General features: G+C 41.0%; 1 protein-coding gene across 1 annotated transcript; it reads left to right on the forward strand.

Annotated features, from left to right (window-relative positions):
- The first annotated feature begins 155 nt into the window (after positions 1-155).
- urb2 (URB2 ribosome biogenesis homolog) lies at positions 156-13,414 on the forward strand. Its single transcript, XM_034872274.1, has 12 exons — positions 156-243; positions 896-1,051; positions 2,047-2,223; positions 2,351-3,501; positions 3,602-3,740; positions 3,868-6,382; positions 6,884-7,044; positions 7,282-7,392; positions 8,392-8,634; positions 10,487-10,583; positions 10,758-10,885; positions 12,904-13,414. Exons 2-12 carry the CDS (start codon positions 926-928, stop codon positions 13,099-13,101), a joined length of 5,046 nt encoding a protein of 1,681 aa, XP_034728165.1. The 5' UTR covers positions 156-243; positions 896-925; the 3' UTR covers positions 13,102-13,414.
- The last annotated feature ends 3,257 nt before the right edge of the window (positions 13,415-16,671 follow it).

The raw sequence follows: 16,671 nt of genomic DNA on the forward strand, positions 1-16,671 counted from the left end.
GAAATAATTATTGTAATTATTTATTAATAATTATTACTATTATTTGTAATGATTATTTTAACAGACAATGATTTAAAACATGGAAAAAAAGAAATTTCAACCAGTGTCTGCGGCATGTGAATGAGCCAAACGTTGGCAGACTCATTTAGTCGTCTATCGACTGCTTTTGCCTGGCCGGCAGGGTAAAAGTTGAAAGTTCGTCTACATCTGAAGCAACAGCAGACACGTGTAGGTTAAAAAGCGGTAAGTCTAATAAACCAAGTAAACACACGTTCACGTAACTATCCTAAAATTAAAGAACATTGAAGCGAAGTGATGGTTTGTTTGCCTGCAAACTAGAAGCAGCTACAGTATTAGCATAGCCTTGAGCAAGCACATGTTATGTAGCTAGTTGTTAGCTATAAAGTATGTTAGTTTGTAGAGGATGAAGCTATCAAACAGAACAGATACGAAAATTAAAAATTCTTTGCCTTAGCTTATAACTTGAATCAATCTCGTGTTGAAAATGGGTTGGTCGTATGCGTGGGGTTCACGCCTTGCAATAGAATGAGAACAAATATACGTATACCTAAAGAAGACACTAATCTGGTGTTAGTAGGTTTTTGGTTGCATTGCTCTCTCTAAGGGACTCACTATTTTCTCAGGCTTCATTTCTCTCTCTCTCTCTCTCTCTCTCTCTCTCTCTCTCTCTCTGTGTGTGTTCTTGAATGTGTGGTTTGTGTGGTGGATGTGGATTCTACTGTCCTGGGTGGCTGTTGCACGGCTTTTAATGTAAGCACCACCAGTTTCCATGTCATATATAAATAGAGATTTCCTCACCCTTTTCATTAGTCTTAACCATGTAATTTGTCACTGTTAAACTGTTGAAATAAATACTTCCATCCCCTCTCTTCAGGTGTATGCAGTAGTAGCACTGGCTGCAGCGATGGCTGCGATCTACTCTGGGATCCATCTGAAACTGAAGAGTCCTCAGACTTCATGGGAGGACAAGTTAAAGCTGGCACGTTTTGCCTGGATCTCCCCTCAGTGCCTGCTGCCCAACAAGGAACAGGTAACGGCTGAAGTTATATAACTTCATTTCAACATTCATATACACAGTCTATTCATGCATATGTGTTATTAATAATCTATGTCATTAACTAGACCACAACTTGCACTAGCTGTATATTGACTCTTAACTACATCTCAGCATTTATATAGACTGCCCATTCATATATATGGCGTTATAAATTCTCTACATCAATAACTAGACCACAATTTGCACTTACTGTATTTTGACACTCTATTTCATCTCAGCAGTGTTATAGACTGTCTATCATGTATATTGTGTTATAACCATATCACTTTGCGCCAGCTTTGTAATGCCTACATAATGTGCACTTTATGTAGCCTTTTCAATCCTGAATTGTTGTATTGTACTGAATGTGAAACTGTATGTTGTCTTGCATGCCTATGTTTTTCTTGGCCAGGTTGGCATTGCAAATGTCAACCTGTTCTCAACGGCATATCTAGTTAAATAAAATAAAAAATGTCCCCGCCTGGACACATAGTGTAGATGTTTTGTATTAAGTATGAGAACTAGTATCTAGTAAATTAGTTTAATTTTATGTCCCACATCAATAATGTATTATTTAATGATCATTACCATTGTATGCACTTACATTTCAGGCTTTTTGGTTATTTATTTTAACATTGTCCTTAGATAAAATGTGTCCTACATCTTTTCTTCCTGAATAAAGTGTTTTATTAATTTTAGCCTAGTGTTGCAGTAGTAATTATTTTTAGGATGTTATTTTAAAGGTAGGCTACTTCACACACTTGGATTTGGATTGGCATCAATCTTAGCGTATGTTACTGGACGTGTTTAGACCAAATTTACCTTTAAGAGATTTGTACAATGCTATCTTTTACACTTGTTGATTGTTGTTCATTCAAGTTTATGAAAAACCCAGCTATTTCAAGATGTCTGTTTAAATTAATATATAAACGCAGCATATAAATATCTATGAGTTATTTGTACATCTCTATTGGCCCTCACCACTGTAGGTGCTGTTGGACTGGTGCGCCCATGCCCTAACAGGCCGCTACAATCAGAAGGTGGAGTTTTCTCAGAATGTTCTGGAAGGACTGTGGTGTTACCTTGACGATCTACTTCACAGCCGGAAGCTTCACTCTCTTCTCAAGCAGGGCAAGACCATCAGCCTGAGGCTCAACATGGCACAGGTGTTGTTTTTGTGATTTTCTGATTCATACACACCTATCAGACTCGTGCTTTGTCTCTTCATCCTCTAAAAAAAAACAAGATTCTATAACAAGATTTACTGACACCTCTTTTTCTGTTTCTTTTTAGCTACTGCTTGACCGTCTCCAGGAGTGTGCACGTGTTGGCTCAAAGTCTCTGGTGTGTGTGTCCACCATACTGAGTGTGTGTCAGGGCCTTCTCTCTTCTCCTGCACTCTCATCTGTCTTTACCACCAAGTATGAACTCATTGCCGATCTCCTGGCTAAGTTTTGCTCTCTGGCCTGCCGTGAGCTACAACAACCATTGCTCACACAACCCCTGATGACTGAGTCTGTCACATGTCAAGATGAGGTGATTATTAGCGATTTGGACAGTGCCCAAATTGAGCCGATCATTGAAAGATCTTCAGATCTGCCAGAGTTAGCTGCAAATAAGTCCCCTCTAAAGCAAAAAGAAAAACTCCGTGCAGCTAATTTGTTTGAGGTGTTGCTTCAGGTGCTGTCATGTTATTTGTCAGTTCAGAGACAACAAGCCAATCCTAATAGAGTCTTTACTATGGTAACCAACCAGCTGCTCCAACCTTTAGTACTGCTCAGACACCTGCTGACTTCTGGGGAATTTGCGTCCGCGCACATACATCTGCGCCTCGGTCAGCAGCTGTCCAGAGACATCCGCAGTAAGATAGACTCCATTCTTCACTTAGCTCTTTTCCCTTCTGAGCATCTGACCTACTACAAGGAGGAGCTCCTTCCATCTAAAGAGGATTCTGGGAAACGTGGTCTTGGAGGGGCAAAAGGCCCCTTGAAGCCAGTCAGTGTCATACATTCCAAACTGAGTGCTCAGGGCTACTGTGAGGTGCATCTGCACTACACTGTGAAGTCCAACACACTGTCTCTGCTGTTTAAGTTCTTTCTGGAAAGCTACGGAAAAGGGAGAGGAGAAAGTGAGGAAGTGCACAGGATGCTGTGTTTTTATTTCCTCACCAGATTGGTCCCGGCCTTGGACGTGTGTGTTGATGAACTCTCATCTGCCAAAGCAGACCAGCCAGTGTCTGTGTCCCCAGGACAGAAGTCTCCCCCAGCATCCCTCTGTTTCCCAGAGAGTTGGAGCCTGGCTCTGCTGGCTGTGGAGTCCCTGCTAAGTCAGGCGCTGTCCGCTGATATCTACAATGTAGCAGCAGACAGGATCAGACATGGAGAGGTCCAACTCAAATTTTACAGAACTCTGGGACAAATGCTCATTAACCACGCCCAGCCAAGGTATAAAACAATTCTTAATGAATTTTCACTTATTGTCTGTTAAAGTTTAGTTTTTTACATTTAAAATAATTGTAAAAACTTGTCCTGTCTTGTCCTTCAGCATCCCAGCATGGTACCGCTGTTTAAAGGTGCTGCTGAGTCTCAACCATCTGATTCTTGAACCAGACCTGGACCAGTTGTCATCTTCAGCCTGGGTTAACTCTGAATGCATGGAAGCACGTGTGCAACGGGCCAGACAGGTCTTGACTTAAATCCTTCAAAATAAATCAACAGAATAAAAACTTGCAAATGCAGAATTTAAAATGGTAACGTTTGTAAAAGATTAGTTTTGACTGAGATAAAATGTTTGTTTTTTCCCCCCAATAGCTCTTGGCATGCAGTCTCCTCCAGACTTACACTAAGCTCCGTCAGCTGCCACGCCTCTTCTCTGAGCTCCTGTCTGTGATCTGTCAGCCAGCACTGGACAACCTCCGACCTCCTCTGCTGTCTGAGGGCATCTCCGCCACGCTCAGAACTTGTCTTCTGGACACTCCCCCTTCCCAGTGCCTAGAGATCTGCTCATTGGTGTTGGAGAGCATCAGGAGATGTATATTTCCTGACCTGTTGAAGGAGGGAAGGGAGACAGAGAAGATAGTAGAGAATAAAGAACTGAAGGTCGACCAAGAGAGAGAAGATGCATCAAGGAAGCTCCTCTCCCTCAGCCAGCTGCTTCATGGTGTTTTGTTCAGTCTGAAGACTCTAGACAGTGCGTCTCCTCTTCCAATAGTCAGGCAGAGTCAGGGTTTGATGGAGGAGATGAAACAGGTCGTAAAGGAGTTACTGCTGCTGTTGACAGAGAAGAAGGCTGTAAAAGCAAATATAAGTCCGGCTCCAAGGACCCCAAGGAAAGTCAAAAAGAATTTGGACCACAAAGAGTCAGAGAGGGTCTCAGAGTCTAAAACAGGAGCACTGTGGGAACAAAAGACCCAGGAGGCTGCTCTCCTTCTCAGGTACACCCTGGTGGAAGTTGACACACTCTTTAATATCCACTGCAGCAAATACACATCTCTTGACTCTGCCCAGACAGCAGCTGCAAGTAAAACAGAGGACTGTACTTCGGTCCTAACTTGTATAGAAAGTCTCCTATCTGGTGAGATTTTGCCAGCACGTCTAGAATCATCCCGCAGCACCATGAGCTGTTTGCTGCTCAAACTCCTCACTTTGCAACAGACAAAGAAAGTTTTGTTAGATGCCCCCTTACTCTCTGAACCCAGCACTGCAGCACTGCTGAACAGGGCAGCCCAGTTTATTTTATCTAAATCAGAGATGGAAGGGAGTCTGGATGGACAGCAGGTGTGGGACGGGCAGATATCGAGTGTGAACGCCAGCTCCTACCATGTAGCACACTGGTATATTGTCACATCCAATTTTCCTTTGATTGCTCCCTACTTGAGCAGAGAAGATGTGGGCTGCATAGCAGATGTACTTGTCAGTTCCCTTCTCAGCAGTCACATCGATGGAGGAAAGGGCCGACCGGCTGGCTGGCTGACTGTCTCCCTTATATCTTCCCAACTTCTCCAAAGCGCCGTTCTTGCTGAGTTGCCTACGCTCTTCTCTGCCACAGTTTGTTCCCTTACACAAAGGATTGTCTGTATTCTTAAGGCAGCTCATGTACCCAATGTTTGTCCTACACTCCTGAAGTTTCAGGAAAAAGGAATTGGAGCTTACACTTCTGAGAGAATTGCCGGTCAGCCTCCTCTGTCCACAGTTATAGCTGAAGATATATTGGCATCTTCAATGACTGGAGAGATGTCTGTACTGCTGACTGACACACAGAGCAAGGAGCTGGTAAACTTACTCCAAATCTTAACAGATCTAAACCCAGATGGGATGAACTCTGAGGATCTCTCCTCTATTTTTCTCCTCCTCTTCTTCATGTTAACCTCCACCTCCAGTCAGTTAGACCAGAAGGCCACAGACCCTCCTGAATCTGGAGATGACGCTTGCTTCCTGGGGAAGCTGCTCAGGATTCTGACTACTCTCCTGGAGGGTAGAAACTTCCAAAGTGTTTTGAAGCTCATCCATGCTGGTACTCTGCTGCAGGCTTCCGTGTCTTCTCTCATCTGGCATAGCAACAATGGAGGATTTCGAGCCACAAGCAGCTCTGATTGGTTAGATTTAATCAAAGCGGTGCAGGGATTTATCAGGTCTTTGGTCCAGATGATTATAATCCGAAACAGCAGTGTTCGACTCAACTTAGAACAGTTTGCCTCCTACCTTACCAGTAAGGAAATGGCAAGCATGCAAATTGTGGTACCCGGTTTGGCAGCTGTGACAGATAAACCAGATCCAGGAGCGTCTGTTTTGTATGTTCATCTCCTGCTGGCATCGCTGACCTCTTTCTCCCAGGCATTGACATCTAACCTGGGGAGGAGTAAACCTATGGATCAAACTTTGGCTCAAATGCTCACAAGAACGACTGCTGCACTGGGACCAGCTGTCGAGTACGTCTTAAAGCCCCAGGCTGTCAGTCAGTCAGTCATCCAACCAGCCAGCATCCTCGGTCAAGCCTTTGTAGTAGAAGTTGTTACTGTCATGCTGCACTGTGAACTTTCCTCACTGTCAGTGGAGGATGAGAACAAACGGAATGACACCCAGCCCACCCTGAGCCAAATGACCCTCTATCAGGGCTGCTGCCAGCAGATCCTTAAAGAATTAAGTTGTGCCCACAGGCCGCTGGACTTCCTGGTTTCCTCTCTCCACTTCCTGTCTGCTTTCTACAAAGCAGTAGAGAAGACGAGAGGAGAAAGGGAGGAGGAGCATGGAGTGGAGAAGAAGGCAGGAAAGGAGTTGGATGAGTTGTACATGCAGATACTGCATAATGTGCACAGACTTCTGACAGGTACGTTATGAAGAACAAACATATCTTCCACCTGTGCAAACAGTCTGTGTTTTTCTTTCATTAATCTCCTCTGCATAATGCACAAATCAACGTGAGTTTACAACTTACTTTATTAAATTTATGTCATGCCAGCTGTTTCTTGTTTTGAAAAAAAGTCAACTCGTAGAGTTCTATTAGAAAGATTACAGTTATCTTAAAAAACAAAAAAATTAAACTCTTGTCACATAGCACTTATTTTTGGCATTTTATCTAACGTTTAGCTTTAGGTCAGCTTATACCATATTGAAATATTTTGCCCTTCATGTTTATGAATGAAGTGGGCAAAACATTAGAAACACTTCTCAATATGATGCAGTACAGTGCAACATCACTGCAAATCTCCGACGGTGTCAATCAAAATGGCATCTAACACACTTACTGTTTTATTTGGCTGGATGGAGTTTGGTATTTTAGTTACGCATCATTATTCTGAATGTGACACATTTTCCCTTATGATTTCAGCTTCTTGGCTGTCTACAAATGATGTTTGTGAACTGGAGCCAGCTGTACAGGAGCTGCTGTGCCACCTGGTGGAGAAAAGTACTACAGGCCGGTTCAACCTGCTGCTGCTGCTGATCAGAGACGGACTGGACACTGGCAAGCTGAGGGCAGGAAGCTACAGGGTGAGACTGAATCCCAATAATTTGCACACCTTTGTTGTATTAAATTTAGTCTAATTTCATTTTTTTCCAATGATGTTATCACAAGCTTTACAAGAAAAGCTCTTACTTGATGGGAGGGATATTCTGCATAGTTTCCCCCCCACCCAACAATGGATCATATATACTGTGACATTGAATATCTAATATATATCAAATGAACTGTTTTCTCCCTCTCCCTCCTCCTTTACTGTTCTCCAGGAGGTGCTGTCTGCAGTTATCATCATTAAGCTGCTGTCCTGTTGTCAGTTACCTGAGCTCTGCGCTAAAGCTCTGTGGCTCATTGCACCGCAGATTATATCTGCTATGGTGGTGAGAAAAACACACAAACACACACACACACACACACACACGCTGCAAAAGAATTTGCTTCAGTGGGCATATAAACACATATGTGACTCATAGACAGATATGCACACATACAAGCCCTCCAACAAAGGTTTGTGATATTTTTTTCTTTTGTGAGGACAAGAGTTGTTTGGTAAAATCCAGTAATTTTGTAATTGTCCACAAACTAGTTATGTCAGACTCTACACTGTACATGCTGAATGTTTGAAAATGGTGTTGAAAATGTCCAAACTTCAGGAGTGAAGTGGTGAACAGTATTTGAGGATGAGAAGGAAATTATATTTTCTGCCAAGCTGACAGGAGGAGCTGCCCTAGAACCTAAAATGATTAAATAGTTCTGTGTTACTACATGTGTGAAGTGTAGTTGTCTAGATGCCTTATTTATTTTAAATTAAAAAAAAAAATGTTTACAAAGAAAGACCTTACCACTTAGTAACGTATCAAGTTTGAAATCACTGCAATGAGGATAAACTGCAATAGTATTTGTAAAACCCATCTTCTGAAGCTGTCTCTTGGGTTGTATTCAGATAAATGACATTGCAATAACTTGATTGTGCACTTGCTGAAATTGCTGTCAGACATTTTTATAATCTTGTGATTATAATATTTTTTTCATGTGTAGACAAAAGGATCTAATCATCAGGCATAAATTCTCAAGACTTACACAGAAATGTTAAAAGTGGGACATTACCACGCAGAGTGCTTTACAGCATCTTCTTTGGTTACATCAGTAATCACTTTAGTGACAGTGTGCTGGAAGTACATGTGACTGTCTTGAGTGACTCAGCAGCCAAAGTTGGTAAATTTGTTTTCCATCAGGGCTGTGGGGTCTGAGCAGAGAGGCATTGCAGCAACATGCTTAACCATAACACACACGCACACACATGTACACACATGCACACACTGATAGTTGTTTAATTTTGTTTCTAACTCTTTCAGTGTTCTTATCTCTCTTTATTACAGTTCTTAGTAAAATCGTCCTCTCAGGATATCTCTCTGACCCATTCCTTTACCGTTCCCACGGTGATGTCAATGACATCACTGCTGCGCCAAGGGGAGGGGCTCATCACCAACCCTCATCATGTCATCTTGGTCCTCGGAGCACTCCAGTCGATGCCCCTCAACCACTTGACCCCGCCCGTTTACCAATCAGCATTCCTGGCTGTTCATGAGGCGCTGTTTGCTTTCATTCAGTGTCATCCTCAGGTATGAAGAGGCAGATGGGTGAGGGTTAATGGAGAGAGAAATGGTTGACGAAGTAAACTTGAAGAAATAATTTATTTTTATTACAATAATTTCCAAGGTTGTTATGTGTAGTTCTACGTAGTATTATTAGTGGTAATATATTTATATATTATATGCTGGGGAATGACAGGAAATTAAAGGGAGAGAGAGCTGGAATGAGCAAAGGGCCGCAGGTCAGACTCAAACCCAGGCCGCTGCCAGGGATTCAGACATGGAATATGACATATTGTATAACATTTATCAAAAATGATCAGGTCGTCAAAGGAAATTATATTTATTGTAATACTGCGCTAAAAAACCCTAATCTTTGTTTAAGTAAAGTCCATCTAGCTCAAGGCTGCTAGTTTGAATCCCTCATTTGAAGAACATGCAGTATGTGCCTTAAACTCTGCTGCTGAGCCCACAGGATGCCCTAGAGGAATGTCGCTTTTAAAGAAAGGATATTGGAGCTCACCAGAGTCATGCTGCAGCGGCACACAAAACCTCATAATGTCCAAATTCTCAGCTTTTACTGCTGCAAGTGCTTGTATTGCAACAACATTACCTATAGAGAAACAGTTAATTAGAAATGTCAAACTTAAATGGGAACTCACTTTCCAGCCCACACATGGCCTTTTGTTTGGTTGAAGTGCTGCATTTGTGTTAAAATGGTGTTAATGTGAAAATGTTGAAGTTACTCGCTTTCTGAAATGTTGAGTTGTTTTTTCAGAGATAATGACATAGTGTGACTAAAACAGGGCAGCTGCATTAAAATCAAAGAGGGCAAGAACCACCTAACTGATATCAGATGTTTTGTTAGGACAAAAGACTGTGGTAAAGGAGAGGAGAGAGGGAGGGAGGAGGGAAAACTAAGACGAGAGTGGACGCAAGAAAGGAAAGGAGTACATTTTATAGAGCAAGGGAGGAGAACAAAAATAAGTGATAAAGAGATGAGGGAAGAAGCAGTGGGCAGGGAACAAAGGACTGAGTTTTAATTTGAATGCAATGCACGCGGGAAGTTTCAGGAGAAAGTAGAAAACGGGAGTGAGCTGAAGAAAGGAGGTGTGATAGGGCATAGAAGGAGGGAGAGGTAGGGGAGCTGGCATGCAGGGGTGGTTGGCATGGAGCTGGTTTAAGTCGATGGAAACCATTACTGAGCTCCAATTAGAGCTGGTGACATCATCTCCCCTTGTTTATATTCTCTCTTTCTCTCTTCATCCCTACAGTCCACTGTAGGCCTTGAATAGAGAACAAAGAAAAAGGTGTGGACAGAAATGCAAACGTAGCTTTTATGGGAATCCAGCTTTGAACTTAGTCATTATTTGGATGTATAAGTTTAGGGCCGCTCTTTTATGACTCCAGTTGTGTAAATGATGTGATGTATTTAAAATGTTTCAACATTTAGCATTCTAATTTCCCCGATGATTCCCCCACAAGTCTACATTTTGCCACACTCAATGACAATATCCCATATATATTTGTTTGGTTGCACAGCGTGTTTTTGGCAGCATACCTTTTTACGTTAAGTTTTGTGCACCATTTTCTTCATATTTCCCTATAATCTAACCTACAGATTTGTTTTTTTCTTTTTGAACAATCCAATATCCACTGTAATTTTAAGTGGAGTCTTGAGGGTGTCAACCACTCCAAAGCTACTGTATTTGAAAAGATGGAAATGGAGAAGTTGGTCTGGCAGAGTCAAATTCATTTAAATAGTCAGTCATATACTATGAAGTCAGTTGGATACCCTTAAAAGTAAAAACCAAGCAAGTCTACTCTAAATGTTTTTCCTGTATAAATCTATTTTATGACCGTATATTTCTTGTGTGTCCAGGTGATGTTGAACGCCGCTCCGTCATTCTTAAATGTCTTCTATCGTCTGGTGGCGTCCATCATGCAGGAGGGTCGGCAGAGAGGAGACAGTGACACAGGTAACACTTACTTACAGACTACTTACTATTACTTAAACACTATTTCCTTTTTAAATAAATGTGGAGAAAAACACTCTTCAATTAGTGCAAATAATTGTTGGAATGATCCTATATGGAAAAGTAAGCAGTTGAGAGTGTGCTCTCTTTGAACACTTTTTTTTTTTTTATGTCCAGACAGTGATGTGTATCTCCAGTGCTCCAGATTGATAGAGAGGATGTACTCCCACATTGCTGCTACAGCTGAGAACTTCACCACACTGTCGGCATTCATTGTGGCCCAGTATGTCACAGAGCTGCAGAAGGTAGACACACACACACACACACAGACAACACACACACACACACACACATAAAAACTTACACACTCAGTCATAGTATCGTACAAAGTCAGGTTCCTCATTCATACCCTTCTGTCAACCCTGCTGATTTTCCACAGCTGTGAGACAAATGCACGCACGCTCACAAGAATGGAGAATCTCAGCTGATCCTTTCATCCAGACCAGTTCGTCTAGAAGTGCGCGTTTGAGCTTGCGAGATTTAGCCAAGCAGAGTGACAGAGATGCTAACACCCAGAAGCAGATATGGAAAGTATTTCCATTGGCCAGATTGTGAATGTTCACAAATCTGAGTGAACGGGTCCAGGATTACTGTAACTCCATGGGCTGGAATGAAGCTTTAGGCTGGATGTTCCCACAGAGCAGTGAGTCACGTCTGGTCTGTGAACGCGGCTCCTCTCTGCTACCAGACTGTATTTAACATGACGCCAACCTGAGTCAGCAGTTTCCAGCAGAGTTGCACATTGAGAGGAAGACATGGAAGTACCCATCCAGACAGACAGGCAGACTAACGCTGGCAGTGGGAATTGAATGAAGAGGTATTTGGGATCCTTTGAGCTCTGTGCGGGTCATCTAAAAATCTTGAAAATCGAATTTGTATTGTACTTTAAATAGGGTTTTTTAAAGAGACAAACCTCTTTGTAAGTCACAGGTAATTTAGCCATCCCTGTATCAGAACTGTTTCCAATGGCTCAGCCTGAACTGATCTCCAAGTGTTATTAGAAAAGTGGAGCATTTTTTATGCTGGTGTTTGTGAATTAAGGTCATTTGTTTCAATCTTGTATATTAAAAGTTGCTATTCTATTTTTTTTTTTTTAATTGTATTTATTGGCACCCAACAGTCATGACAAACAAGAAATAGTTGCGTGATATAACCAAACACTAAGTAGCAATGCTACAAAGTCATTACAGTTCACAACCACGAGCTCTATCCTAAAACAACTGGCCGTAGAGTTATACAAAAAGGATTTCATGTACAGTATACCCATAATGTATCATATGTGAAATTTAGCAAAGCAAAAAAAAAAAATAAGCTTGTCAAGCTGGCGCAAAAGTGTTTGGGATTAAAGACTGGATGTGAGAGAAGACAGTGACTCATCAGCCTTAAGGTGCCTCGGGGAGGACCTCAAACCCTAAACATAACTTTGGTTGGCAGCGTGCTGCTGCTGGTCTCCTGTTTTCAGGTGTCACAGAATCAAGATTTGATAACAACACCCAGTATTTGGACAGTCAGTGTACCACTAACTGTAACATTGGCAGACTCCTGATAGCTTAGCTTTGTTTGCGGATAACCCATAATAGGCTGTTGTCTTCATAATGTGAAGCCTGTAATCAGTCGAGTCAGGTTTTCTAAGCTAATCATTTAACAGTTACAGTCATCTGCACAGAGCAGCCTTCATCTTTGTAATGATGTATGTCAAAGGTCTGAGGACTGTGGTCCAGCCAACTGTACAAGTCATCAGGTCAGGGATGTGTAACACCTGTCGGGGTATAAAGTAACAGAGATAAATAACCAGACACTGTTGAGCCTTCTGCTGGCTTTGCAGGGTTCACTTTGAACAAAAGGTTATCTGTTGGCCATTCCTTTATAACAATGTTCCTGTTCCAAACCGGGGTCATTCATTGATCGTCATTCTTGTCCCATAGGCCTGCTCTTAATATTTGCATAAACATGAACTTTTTGCTAGGGCCGATGGTGTCTGTCCTTTGATGCCACTCAGATTGAGACTCATGGTTATGAAGCTGGATGTGAGACTATTGTGGCACGTCATTTGTGTCTTGATGGGTGCCACACGCTTTCCCCTCAGGCTGTATGTAGACGGACAGTTTCATGTTGACCTTAATCAACTAAGAAAGAGAAAAACGTGATCTTGTTTAATTGCTTGAGGAAAATGTGAAAGCAGAGATGACTAGCAATGGGTGTATGGAACGTTCGCCTATTGATAGTGAAACTAAGAAACCTGCCTTCTTATTTGCCTCTCCAGGTTACTTTGCGACCAGACGTTAAGCTGCATCTGACAGAGGGGATCTATCGGATACTTGACCTGTGTACGGAGCAGGATATTAAGTTTCTGACTGCCGGACTGCAGATGGGGGTCAGGGAGGTGTTCAACGAGCTGTACAGCAGCTACACCCACTACCACAAAGCACAGAGGCAAGGAGAGGACAAGTACACTGTGTGAACTGTCACAACAAGCGCTCTCAACCAGTTTAGATTTCAATTTAATTAGGTCAGAATAAATGTTATTGCTATGGAACACTGTTTATGTGTAATTTCTGCTTTTGAATGGGGACAGCATGTGAATAACATACTAAGGAAAATAATTAGTCATTAGAAAGTTTTTTTGTTTGTTAACAACAGTACTGCTTTACAGTAACTGGTTAATAATTGTTGCAAAAACAAAGCCATCTACAGGTGGATACCCTTGGTTGCACCCTGTATCTTAAACATACAGCCCATGGCTGATTGGAGGAATAGTAGCTGTTCTCAGGAGGCACACAGGGAAACTGGGAGGACCTTCGGACACTGATGGGACTCAATACAGGAAGTCGGCACTGTTTGAAAAGTGCTTACTTGTCAGAAAGACTGTAACTCTGACAAATCATGTGTAAAATGTTGTTTATTTTATTATTCTAAAATCATTTAATTGAATTACTGAAGACAAAAAGAATGTGTGTGAATTATACTATACATCTTTTCTATGTTGCTCTTTGTCTTGTTCATTTGTGTCCTTTTGTGCACCGTATTGTCTTTTTTCATCGATATATATTTGTGGGCATTTTGCCTGTATTTGAGTACAGTAGAGGATCAGACATAAACTATTAAGTGAGATTAGAGCGGACAAAGACAGATTTTTAACCTGGGAGATTGCAGGTACAGTGAGGAAAATAAGTATTTGAACACCCTGCTATTTTGCAAGTTCTCCCACACAGAAATCATGGATGGGTCTGAAGTTGTCATATTAGGTGCATGTCCACTGTGAGAGACATAATCTAAAAAAAAAAAAATCCAGAAATCACAATGTATGATTTCTGAACTATTTATTTATACCATACAACTGCAAAAAAGTATTTGAACACCTGAGAAAATCCATGTTAATATTTGGTACAGTAGCCTTTGTTTGCAATTCCAGAGGTCAAACGTTTCCTGTAGTTTTTTACCAGGTTTGCACACTCTGCAGAAGGGATTTTGACCCACTCCTCCACACAGATCTTCTCTAGATCAGTCAGGTTTCTGAGCTGTCGCTGAGAAACACAAAGTTTGAGCTCCCTCCAAAGATCCTCCATGATTTCTAAGTGGGAGAACTTGCTAAGTAGCAGGGTGTTCAAATACTTATTTTCCTGTACGTGGTATCCATAGTTTAGACTACCAGGTTCACTGTGACACCCCCACAGTATTTTTTTTGCTACATTTCTAGTATAGAGGCTGACAAAAATGGATGAATGACCTGTGCTTTTTTTAGACCAAACACTTGTCGCAAATGAATAATTAACTAATAAAGTCATAGCTGTGTTTCTGTAAAAGAGGAAAAGGAAATTATCCATCTGATTTATGGAAACTCAAGAGACTTTGTCTTTTTTAAGGCCTTTACATTATGAAAGTTATGAAAAGACTGACTGACCCCTAGCAGACGCACTGTGGCCATAATAGCCGGTTGCTTTATGTTAGAAAAAATTGAACTGAAAGTTGTTTTATTTTGCTTCTAATTGATCAACTGAGCTACACAGGCTGGCACTATGTGACAGCTCAGGGTTTCATGCTGCAAATTCATCATTTAAATTGACATATGTGAATAGTGATAAAAATGTTTAAAATAAAAAAGCCTGGATCATTAGCCACAGAGATTGACATTCCTATTGTATTTAAATGATGATCTGGGGCTTTAATGTACTGAATTAACTAAAAATATAAGTCCCCATATTTGTCTGACAGCTCAATCTTGTTCTCTGATAAATATAGTGTCAATATAAAAAAATGAATAAAGGGATTCTTGGCCACTGTGCCTGCACGTACAATCCACTTTCTCAGATTACGGTAATTATGGTTTTGACAGGACTTGCTCCTTTCACAGGTGACAATGGTTTACCCAAGGTTTAGGTGAAATTCACATAATGTGAATGCTTGGAAATGGATGTTAAATTTACAGAAGAGTATCAAAACAAAGTTTAAGAAAACGGAAGACTGTTTGTAAAACCTTATTTGCTCAAAGAGCCTTCTCTTTGCTTCTGTGTAGCTTTACAAATGAGACATTTAATTAACAGTTTAGATGGGAAATGGTTTGAACACACCTTCCAAGCTCTCCTGCAGCAGCTCCCAGAAATGTTGGACACTTTTTTTTTGTCCTGACTCGCCTGTTCCCCATTTGTTCCTTTATAAGGACAGGTATAAGGACTGAAAAGGACAGGTCTCCTCCTTTGCCAGGTTCTGCAGAAAATCTAGGCTTGTTTTAAAGGTAAGTCACCAGGTTTTGCAAAACAGAAGGTATAAAACAATGTTTCAATAGTCAGGCATTTTGCAGTGCCACTATGTAAGTAACATATGTAGCAATAGAGCTCACACTCCTTTTTGAACGTTTTAATGACTGTGTGGAATTTGTATGCAATTGCAGGTATTGCAAGAATGTTGCAGTGATACAAAACTGTCCAATGTAGAAAGATCACTGCTCAGGGGCTTATGGAGGTACCATATAGTAAATACATTACTACAATCCGATCTGTGCAATATTCATTCAATACTACAAAGCTAGAAAAAGATATCTAATATATATTTATGCATGTATATGGTATGTATTTGTTGTCATTCTGCTGAAATTTGACCCATGAATAAGGTCACTTTTGCACTTTGGCAGATGTTGAAACGTTTCCTTCCCATAGTTTGGTTGACGATTTAATGACTGTTTAAATAAAATGTACTACAATTCTGTTTTAAACAAAAAGACTGACATTAGTTAGCTTCTGATTATGTTCTTATACTGTACTCATGAAAGATGATAATGCAAAACAAACATGTTAACCTCATTTAGAGTAACTCTTTATAGGCACTACATCACAGCCAGACTGGTTGCTTCTCCTCTCTATTTCTGGAAGAGACCTTAATAGCCAAATTTGAGACCCTCATAATTTTTTTAGGACACAAGAGGCAAAGGGCAAAAAATTAAAGATCTTTTACTTCTGTGTTGCTAAACTTGCACAACATCTGTTTCACTTCTTATCCCCCCCCCCCCCCCCCCCCAACTTCAGTTTGACTTCCATTCATCCATGCTCTGACACTACTGTAGGTAACACAAACATACTGAGTCTCTTCAGACCACCGTAGTCAGAGCAGCAATGAATATATGTGTTTGTGTAATATTGGGACAGTCTTTGGAGCCACAGCACAAAGTGTGTATTCATAGCATTTTTTACTGCGAGGCATTTTGCTCTCCAGTCAAAAATCACACTTTTTCACCATCCAAATGAAATATGTCAGAGGCCGATTGAACCACACTGAACATGAATGATAATGTTTAGTTCAGCCAAAGGTGTTTCAGTGGAGCTCTATCTCAGAGAGAATTGATCTGCGTGACACATAACATAGACATATCTATTTAAACTGCACCTTTTAACAATGAAATGTTGACTTGTTCCAAAAAAATATCTTAATTTATGTCTCAACTTTAATTATGTGTTTTCTGTCTCATAATCAGGACAGACCATCCCATTAACTGTGTTGTGTGCCATTTTACAATTATGAGAAACTTAATCATAAATAC

Source organism: Etheostoma cragini, chromosome 1, assembly GCF_013103735.1.
Source record: "Etheostoma cragini isolate CJK2018 chromosome 1, CSU_Ecrag_1.0, whole genome shotgun sequence".
NCBI lineage: Eukaryota > Metazoa > Chordata > Actinopteri > Perciformes > Percidae > Etheostoma > Etheostoma cragini.

What these genes read in the sequence shown, in the direction of transcription:
- urb2 (XM_034872274.1), top strand. Translation starts at nt 926, where the DNA reads ATGGCTGCGATCTACTCTGGGATCCATCTGAAACTGAAGAGTCCTCAG. An exon ending in TGTGCACAGACTTCTGACAG is followed by an intron (nt 6,383 to 6,883) that starts GTACGTTATGAA and finishes TTATGATTTCAG; the next exon opens with CTTCTTGGCTGTCTACAAAT. An exon ending in TGAGGGCAGGAAGCTACAGG is followed by an intron (nt 7,045 to 7,281) that starts GTGAGACTGAAT and finishes ACTGTTCTCCAG; the next exon opens with GAGGTGCTGTCTGCAGTTAT.